Consider the following 10232-nt stretch of genomic DNA (forward strand, 5'->3'; position numbering starts at 1 on the left):
TTTTGATTATCATCTTTCAAACAACAAAAGATTTTAAAAATATTTTTCTATTATGTCGATATATTTTTATATATGCATTTTGTCCTCCAGATATTTTCCTATTACATTATTTCAACAACAACAAAAAAGAAAAATTTCCATTTTATTACTTAAGTATTTAATGTTTTAAAATTAAAGATACTTTGAAAATATTTAAGTCAACCTGGACAGTGTGGCTCAATGGTGGAATGCTGACCTATGAACCAGGAGGTCACAGTTCAATTCCCAGCCAGGGGACATACCTAGGTTTCAGGCGAGATCCCCAATAATCGGGTGTGGAGGCAACCGATCAATGATTCTCTCACCATTTTTGTTTCTCTCTCTCCCTCTTCGTTACATTCTGAAATCAATAAAAAATGTTTGGGGGAAAAACATTAAAGACAAAGATTAATAAAAATAATCTTAACTTTGAAATGTGGCTTTTTTAATAGCAAAATGGAAAAATGAAAAACAATCTCTCATAAAAAAAAAAAAAATTCAGCACTTCCAAAAATAACTAGAGAGGCTTACATACGCAGAGCTAATTCAGAAAGAGGATGATATCTTATTTTAACCCCCAAAAAGAAAAAGAAGTATTTACTGGACCTTAATGAAATTTCAATGTTATTTAAAAATAAATGATTCTTAAAAATAAGGTTTTGGTTTTTTTCTTTTAACATTTCAATATATTCTCTGAAATGGCATCTTGTTTACATAATATTTAACTTAGACATACAAAATATTTAAAATCAGCAAAATAAAAACCAGTAAGACAATTTGCATCTGAAAACCTGGCATTCTGATTAACTGGTTTATATTTTCCTAAGTATAATAATGTAAAACAGGGGTGGGGAACCTTTTTTCTGCCACAGCCATTTGGATATTTATAGCATCATTTGCAGGCCATACAAAATCATCAACTTAAAAATTAGTCTGCCATATTTGGTTAAACATTTAATTAGCTCACCCTACATGGGTTGGCCTTGATTTCATGAGCCTCATACAACCTGTGGGCCAGACATTCTCAACCCCTGAACAAACATTTTGGAATACTCAATATATCAGAAATACAACTATTTAAAATTAACTTTCAACAATATGACACATCAATAAACATTAATACAATATTCTAGCAATCATCTTACATGAAATCAGTGGGAAACCAATTTCTCAACAACAGGAGTCAAGTTCATCTAATAAAAAATTTTATTAAAAGTACCTAAACAAACATTATTAAACACTTTTAAATTGAAATAAGTTGTGAAACATTTTTCCCCTTTTATGAAAAGTTTCAAAAATAAAAGGACAAATATAATTCTAAATATTTCTAATATTATTTTAGTAAATTACTTATTCAATCGCTTCTTTAGGTTATCAAGGTGTTCCACATTAATATCTTCCAATGCCAGTACCATTGCTTTAGACAAGGAAGGATTAAATGAAATAGTCATTAGACAGCACAAATCTATTAGATCTCGCTGACATTTCTGCAAACCCTCCAGGAACTTCTGATATTGAGGAGGGTCCTTTTTTAACTTTTTCATTTCTGCTACTGAAAACCCTATCAGACTAGCAAGTATTTCATCTACAAAGTCTACATCTAGATATGCAGTTCCATCAGAAATTTTTGCTGTTATACTCCAAATGCCACCAGAACTTGAGAGATTTCCAGTTAAGGTTACGATAAAGGCTTTGATTTTCACTGTTATAACTTCCTTTGGTTTGCTGGCCATTAGAATAGATAAATAGATAAAAGGCGGAGAATATAAATCCATGATAGAAAGTTTAGTGCTGTTCTCTGATGATTTTAAAGAACAATTCTGTAAATGCTGATCATTTCCATTATAAATTTGTGAACTCCTTTTTGGTACATAACTGACCAGTTCTCTATTTAATATTGTATTATTTAAGGAATGTACATTTGAACTGATGGTTTGTTTTACTTTATCATCTGTCTCTGAGTTCTTATCTTTATTTGAAAAACTGTGGGTTATGGATACATTATGATTAACTGAAAAAACACTATTGTTGTGGTCTTCATCAGTCATTTGTTCAGATAAATTATTTTCATTCCAATTATCATTTCCATTTTTGCCAATTAATGAAAAATTATTTGGAGTATTAGGCATATGTGAAGATCTTGTTATACTGTCATCTGGTATTCTGTTCAAAGGCAACGGCTGCAATTCTTTAGTCTCCATTTGTTCTTTCTGGAGAACTTCTTCTAAAAGCAAGGCCTCCTCTAAGGAAAAGTCATCTAATTCCCCATCAGTGAAATGCATAGATTGATTTGGTAGTTTCTCCTTTGGTCTTGGAGAAATAACAAGTCCTTGTTCAAAACTTGTCTGTCTTGTGGGAATAGTATTTGAGGAACTACCTATGCTGAAACATCTTCTTTCCAAGGAGGTGTCATTATTTGCTGCAAGTTCATCGTTTTCATCCAGACTTGCCAAGAGTTCTTCATCAGAAGGTTCTAATGCAAGCTCTAGATCATCTGTATTTCTAGGGATGTTATGGTTAGAATTATTTGGTATGACTGAAACTATAGGATCAGGCTCCCCAATTAATCTTCCAAGTACTTTTTCTTGGGCATATTCCCCTAAAAGAGCATCTACTTCTCCTCCCAACACCTTCACATTTTCTGGTTTCAATAAGAGAACACCAAGACGAAAAGAAATGATTCCATAAATCAAAATTTTTGTTCCTGGAGGAAGATGACTATGAAGAACTGGAATAGGCTGATATTCCATTCCCTGCACTTGTATAATTCCATCAGTTAGCTGTAGCATCAACATTCGTGAAGGCTTGGCTTCCCAAGGCTTTTGGGTTACTTGTGTTTCAGCTGTAATTAACTCATTCATAGTATTCTTTCCTCTCAACTTTTGCATCTGGGAATATGCAGGCTGACTTACATCAACCAATGAATTGATCTGCAGAGCAAAAGATCCATTCAGCTCTCCTTTTGGAAGTTCTAAAATGTCATCAGGTAAAAGAGGATGCTCTAAATCTTTCAGATCGGTAAGGAGCCATTGCTCAAAAACTTGTTTATTTATTTGTGCTTGGCTCAAATTAATATTATCATTTTCTTCTTGGATCCAGTTAATACAAGCTTCCAACCACATTACAGGTACTTTAACATGCCATGTAGCTAAAAGCCAGGTTTCAACTCTTAATGCAATACTAGTTACACTCATTTTTTTAAGTAAAAGAAATATACATCTGTTACCTAAAAACAAAAAACAAAAGCAAAAGAATTATAATTCAGTATTTAGAATTACAGTTCAACTTAAATGTTGCCTCTCTAATTATGCACAATGCACCAACAGGCATAACCACACCCTTTTGATTTTTCTCAATTTCAGCATCTTAAAATTCTTTCACTTTCTACATATCCAAAGTTCACATACAGTATATTATGAGAAAAGCTAAAGCTTTGAAAGCTAGTTCAGGCAAATTATTTCTCTGACCTAATATAAATTTCTTAACTTTTCTAGCCCAGATTTTTCATTTGTAATATAACCATCTATCTTACAGGGTTGTTGTGAGGATTACATAACATTTAAAGCATAATATCAGATCTATGAAAGACACATAGTAAACAGTAATTACTATATTAATATCATGATCAGATTTTAATAATTTAAAACAATATCTGAATTTGGGTTTCAGAAATATTCTAAATTCTAATAAAATCAATCTCCTAACTATTCAGGCAATACAAAAAAAGGAACAGCCCTAGCCAGTTTGGCTCGGTGTATAGAGCGTTGGCCTGCAAACTCAAGGGTCCCAGGTTTGATTCCGGTCAAGGGCATATACCTTGGTTGCAGGCACATACTCAGTGGGGAGTGTGCAGGAGGCAGCTAATTGATGTTTCACTCTCATCGATGTTTCTAACTCTCTATCACTCTCCCTTCCTCTCTGTAAAAAAAAATCAATAAAATATATATATAAAAAAGAAACAATATTCACTAAAATTATTTTCATAGCTATATATAATTCATACTCTATTAAAGCATACCATTATGCATGACCATATAGTAGTTAAATATGTAGTCTAAGGATAAAGTTAAAACAAATAATAAATTCTGAGCTGACATAAAGCATCTTATTTGTTTAGCTAAATAATTTCAATAGCCCTACGAGGTAAATATACTTCTGATTTTCTCGGTATAAAACAGAAGCAAACCAAAACCCGTTTGGCTCAGTGGATAGAGTGGAGGGTCCCAGGTTCGATTCTGGTCAAGGACATATACCGTGGTTGCAGGCACATTCCCAGTGGGGGCTGTGCAGGAGGCAGCTGGTTGATGTTTCTCTGTCATCGATGTTTCTAGCTCTGTATCCCTCTCTCTTCCTCTCCGTAAAAAATCAAAATATATTTAATTAAAAAAAACCCCCACACACAAAAAAACAGAAGCAAAACAGTAAAGACTAATCAACCCTATATTCACAAAATTATTTTTTCCTTCTACAGATAAAAATATCTAAAAGTTAGCCCTAGCCGGTTTGGCTCAGTAGATACAGCATCGGTCTGCGAACTGAAGGGTCCTTGGTTCAATTCTGGTTAAGGGCATATGCCTGGGTTACAGGCTCTGTCCCCAGTAGGAGGCGTGCAGGAGGTAGCCGATTAATGATTCTCTCTTATTGATATTTCTCTCTTTCCCTCTCCCTTCCTCTCTGAAATATATATATATATATATTTTAAAATCTCAAGAGTTAAAATTTACAAAAGTTTTAATACATCCATAAGAAAACTTACCATTAGGAACAGGAACATAGGATTTGATGATAGGACTTGGAACTGGTTGTTCAGTGGAGTACTTGTAACCTCTACTGCTCAGAAATAGCCCTGGGAGCTAAGACAAGAAGCAGTAAGGGTTATAAGAGGAAGCTGCAGAATCACTGGTCTGTTTTCATAAGTGTAAGAGTTGGAAGGTATGGTTTTTCAGATCCCTGTTATCAGTCAGGGTAGAGTATAAGTAATACAGAATTTTTAAAATGAGGTTTGGAGTGAGATGAACAAAAGCAAGTGACCATGAGAAATTTACACCCTCTAAGCTTGTTTCCTTGTCTATACAGTACTTACTTCATGGGCTACTATAAAAATTAAAGGAGATGGGAGAGGATAGAGGGCAGAGCACCAGCCCAGGTAGATATTAAGCAGTTAGGTCAGCTGACCCTGGGCAAATCCAGCTGTTAGGCTGCTCACTGGCCCTCAGAATCACCACCTCTGTGGCCACTCAGTTACAAGGCATCCAGCAGCCGCTGCAGGCAGAGAGGCGAACCACCTGGAAGGTGTCCAAGGCCCGCAAACCACTGGACACTGAAGCAGGTCAGAGTAGCTGAGTCTGAAATTAAACAGCACTGCCTGCAGAGGGAGAGAGAGTTCAAGGCCAAGGAAGCTGGGGCTCTGTGATCCCATGGCAGTGGCAGCACTAAGGTGGAGGAGGATAACCAGAAAACCTACTTCTGGCAGAACAGGGATGAAGTCCTGGATAACTTTTGGTCTTGCCTGGGCCTCTAGGCAGAAAACCATGAAAACTACTGCATAAATAGATAAGAAGAGAGAAGTACTTGGTCCATGGATTGGTATTTTAGATGCCCTTATGGGATATGAGCCATTAGCAAAACTCGAATTATTTCTTGTGAAAAGGCATTATTTCTATATATTATATATGGTAAGTCCCTTCATGTTATGACAAATGGCAAATGCTGCTTCTTTGTAAAAACTTAAAACTTATCTGGTGAGGATGTATACTAGGATTGTTTTTTCTACAGGTTACAAAGAAAAGCTTATTAAAATTTTTAATCAGTCTTGGATGGGTTGGCTGAGTGGATCGAGTCCACCTGCAAACTGAAGGATCCCAGGTTTGGTTTTGGTCATGAATACATGCCTCGGTTGCGGTTTGATCCCCAGTGGGGGGTGTGAAGGAGGCAGCCGATCAGTGGTTCTCTCTTGTCATTGATATTTCTCTCTCTCTCTCCCTTTCCTTACTCTCTGAAATCAATAAAAAATACATTTAAAAAAAATTTTAATCAAATGATAAAAGTATTAATGTATTAACATGTGGGGTCTGTATTATGTTTAGATTTCAATAACTGAGCCCTTTAATAATTTAATAAAAATCCTATTTTTTCATCTTCTCCTTCAGAGAATTCCTAAGGTTTTTATTTCCATCTTTCTCAGGAAATTGAGTAACCATAGTTACAGCAGGTAGAAGCAACTCAGAGGGAAAATGTTAGCTAAGGCAGTACGGTTTCTAATCAGCCCACATACAAAAAACAGCTTTAAATCCTCAAAAGTATATTTTCAAAATTGTACTTTACGAAATGCTTGTACCATATAATCCACTTTTTTACTTTTCAAAATTAATCTTAAGAAAACAACCAACAATGAAGATAAAGACTTATGTGCTAGAGTGTTTGTCATTGTTTTTGTAGTGTAGGGGAAAAATACAACAACAATCTAGGAAATGTAAGGTAATAGCATCTTTAAAAAACATTTTAAGGTCAATTTAATGATATGTTCATATTTTATTTTGTTAGGGTAAAGGCCAGCTATAAGCTACACATATCTTAATTCCCACTAATTCTATAATCATGAAAAAAATTTTAAACACACTTTTGATATTTTGTGCATGTTAAACTTGGCTGACCACAATAATCTACATTTGAGATCTTGATTGCAGGAACTGAGCAGAAAGAAAATAGAGTAGGAAAATTCTATCACTCATCACTAAGACTTAAGCATATTTGATTTATAGATTAATTTTCAATGAGCCTCACATATTTCAATTATTTTTTGTTGTTAGTCCTCACCCAAGGACATGTTTCCATTTACCGTATGTTTAGAGTAGAAGGGAGGGAGAAAGATAGAGTCATCAATGTGACCGAGACACATTGATTGGTTGCCTCCTGCATGAGCCCCAAACAAGGCCAAGATAAAACCTAGATCCGAATCAAACCCAGGATCCTTCAGTCTGAGGGACAACACTCTATCCACTGAGCCAAACTGGCTAGGGCTTTTAATTTTTTTAAAAATAGAAAAAGAGGTAAAAGTATTATCCTTTTGGGCACTGTATATACTCATTCAACCAATAGCTGAGACTTAATAATCATTCATTGTTTCCACTATCTTCATTTAAAAAGTAAATGTAATATGTGCTTTAATTCATTTGGGATGACTTCAAGATACTTTTTGAAAATGAGGGGGGAGGGGAGAATTATATATAACTACATATAATATAAATATAACTACATTGTATATAACTACATATAATGACTGATCAGAAAGAAGTAATCAATGGGGCTATTTGTGGATCTTCCATAACCTAATGTAAGGGGGAAAAAAACCAGAAAGGGAATAGGTCTAGGAGTCTGAATCCCAAGTCTGCTATGTGACCTCAGACATGTTCTTTAGACAATTTCTCTTAGTCTTAATTTCCTCATCCATAAAACAAAGATAACAACCTACCCACAGAATTGTAATAACAATTAAACTGCCAGCATAAGATCTGGCACATGGTGGGGAATTCAGGAAATGTTAGCTATGATATTTTAAATAATCATCCAGACAGACAGTATACAATCTCAATTATATTAGCTTATCTAAAGTAAATCCTACCCAGGCCAGTGTGGTTCAGTTGGTTGAACATCAGCCTGTGCACCAAAAGGTCTCCAGCTTGATTCCCAGTCAGAGCATATAACCAGATTGTGGGTTCCATCCCCGTTGGGGGAGCCAGATCAATGTTTCCCTCCTCTCTCTCTTTCTCTCAAAATCAGTAGCATTTTTTCTTTTAAAGAATAAAAGTAAAACCCATACCTCAGTAATATTAGCTCTGATTTCATTGGGAATCCAAAGTGATCATATAGTTCATTACACAAAACAAGAGCCATTGAACGTATCAATAATTTGGCAAGTCCTTGAATGAGCATAGGTAATGATATAGTTTGGATGATAACAATAGAGGATGAAAGGATAGTGAAAAGACAGATTTTCCTGTAATTTAAAGGGTAAACCTACAATAAATTGTAAGAGATAAGAAAACAAGTGGAAAAGGGAAAAAAACAAAAACATGGAACAATGGCATTTGGAAAAGTTAACAGCTTTCACCAATTAGGGTCCAGTCAGAAGACAATAAAATTGGAAGAAGTGCCGAAACCGGTTTGGCTCAGCGGTAGAGTGTCGGTCTGCGGACTGAAAGGTCCCGGGTTCGATTCCAGCCAAGGGCATGTACATTGGTTGCGGGCACATCCCCGGTAGGGGGTGTGCAAGAGGCAGCTGGTCGATGTTTCTCTCTCATCGACGTTTCTAGCTCTCTCTCTCTCTCCCTTCCTCTGTAAGAAAATCAATAAAATATATTTTTTTAAAAATTGGAAGTTTCTGGATGGGGATGCTTACTTTGCATTCATGTTTATTCCTCATCTCTATTGATCAAGGCAGAAAATGATGGCTGGCAACAGAAATACTAGTTTAAAAGAAAGCATCATTTTGCTAAAGTAATTGTGGTGATAAAAATGTATTGGCCTCAGAAGCTACTGAGGTGGTTCATTCTATTCTAGTACAGTGTAAAAAAAAAAAAAAAAAAGAAAGAAAGCATCATTAGTACAGTGCCCCTAAAAGTGCCCATTAGTGTTAGTGAAATGTCCCATATTTTAAATGACAGATCCAATTAAATGTTGCAGATCCTAATCCTAATGGACAGATGTATACAACCCAAGTATTCCCTACCAACACATACTCTTCAATTCTTGTTTACTTAATGAAAATCTGAACTATGTATCAATAGAACCAAAACGTGAGGTTTTATCTCTGAACAAGACTTACAACTCTTCCTGGGGGAGAACATTAGAAAAACTATATTACCACTTAAAGAGACCTTTTATAAATTCCACAATCCCAGAAACTATGCTCTCAATCCTTCCGACCAGTTAAGTGGTGCTTCGACCAGTTAAGTGGTGCTTCGTGAAGTCCTCAGTTCCCTCTGAGTTTTCTTCCTAATTAGGCGAGTAAAAGATAAAGGGCAGTCGGAATCATAGCCGGGTAAAATAGGTGCTGTTTACATCTATTTTGCAAATTACTCAAGAGGGAAATCAAGTTACAATATATAATTAATCACAAAATTATCATTACAAATATATACATATGTAAATGTATACCAATGGTGGACTTAGCTTTATGTGTAAATTATAACACTTCTAAAGTGTGAGGTTAGGGTTGCAGAAGAAGCCAGGAGGGTTGAGGAAAGGTGATGTGAAAACTGGGTACACCACGCCGGGCGATCTCCCGGGTTTGTCAGGATTCGGGGAGCCCTTAAGAAAAGAGACCACCAAAGCTCAGCACAGGGGCCTCAGAAATAACCTAACACAAAGCCAAGTATCAACTGGACAGATAGCTGAACCGGTAACACTGGAGGGCGAAGTTTTTATCACTGCCGAATACCTCGACACCCCGTAAGCTCTTTCCTAGGTGAACGAGCTTGCACGCATAGTTTGAGGTTTGCATTCCCTTTGGATGAATGAAATTACTACTTCCAGAAACTTTCCAGATCAAATGCAGCGACGACACTACAAAGGGCTCACACCGCAGGCCCCATTAACAAGAAGAAGAAAAAAAGAGTAGAATGAAAGGTCTCTTTATAATGGGGAGCACTGTAGAGAGATGCCTGGATCCCCTCCGGACGTGCTGGCTCCAGGTCGGAACCGAAGGGACAAGCTCTCCGGGACTCAAGAGGCCCAGCGCCCCAGCCCCGCCGGCGGAGCCCGGGGTCCCGCCGAGCTGATGGCCGGTCGCCACCCGCCCGTGACGTCCCCCCGCCGGGCCCACGCCCAACGGGGGCTGCGGCCCGTTACCCACAGCGAGTGTCCGCGGCGAGGGCCGGGCCGGCGGGCGGACTGCACTTACCGGCCCGTAGCTCGCCCCGCAGCCGGGCAGCCCGGGCGGGAGGGGGGTTGTGGAGAGAAGGGGAAACGCGAGTGTGGCCCGAGGAGACGGTGGCATATGTCTGAGCCTACAACCGACCTGGGACTCTCGCTTTTCCCCCTCGTGCAAACGGCAGTTCCCCGGCCGCGCGACTCTGAGAACAGGAACCGAAACGGCGCGCTCCCTAGTAATCCTATTTTGCCTTTTTCCCGCCCGAGCGCACGCCCCTCCTCCAAACCCAGAAGATTTCTTTGGGCCGAAGAACGCCCCTTTCCCGCCCCACCCCGTCCCTATA

At 37.6% G+C, this 10232-nt stretch overlaps 1 protein-coding gene and 1 pseudogene across 3 annotated transcripts; one reads left to right on the forward strand and one right to left on the reverse strand.

The window, feature by feature from the left end:
- Positions 1 to 436: 436 nt before the first annotated feature.
- On the reverse strand, positions 437 to 10202 carry RMI1 (RecQ mediated genome instability 1). 3 transcript variants are annotated; one of them, XM_045580083.1, is made up of 4 exons: positions 10037 to 10202; positions 8895 to 9012; positions 4775 to 4871; positions 437 to 3244 (listed from the first exon to the last, which is right to left on the reverse strand). In XM_045580083.1, the coding sequence occupies exon 4, from the start codon at positions 3210 to 3212 to the stop codon at positions 1365 to 1367; it is 1848 nt and encodes a 615-aa protein (XP_045436039.1). In that variant the 5' UTR covers positions 3213 to 3244; positions 4775 to 4871; positions 8895 to 9012; positions 10037 to 10202; the 3' UTR covers positions 437 to 1364. The 3 variants fall into 3 exon arrangements, with proteins under 3 accessions (XP_045436039.1, XP_036289554.1, XP_036289553.1); XM_036433661.2 differs by lacking the exon at positions 8895 to 9012; XM_036433660.2 differs by lacking the exons at positions 8895 to 9012; positions 10037 to 10202 and adding an exon at positions 9920 to 10008.
- LOC118716840 lies at positions 8470 to 8584 on the forward strand (annotated as a pseudogene).
- Positions 10203 to 10232: the final 30 nt, after the last annotated feature.

Source organism: Pipistrellus kuhlii, unplaced genomic scaffold (genome assembly GCF_014108245.1).
Source record: "Pipistrellus kuhlii isolate mPipKuh1 unplaced genomic scaffold, mPipKuh1.p scaffold_m20_p_12, whole genome shotgun sequence".
NCBI classification, from domain to species: Eukaryota; Metazoa; Chordata; class Mammalia; order Chiroptera; family Vespertilionidae; genus Pipistrellus; species Pipistrellus kuhlii.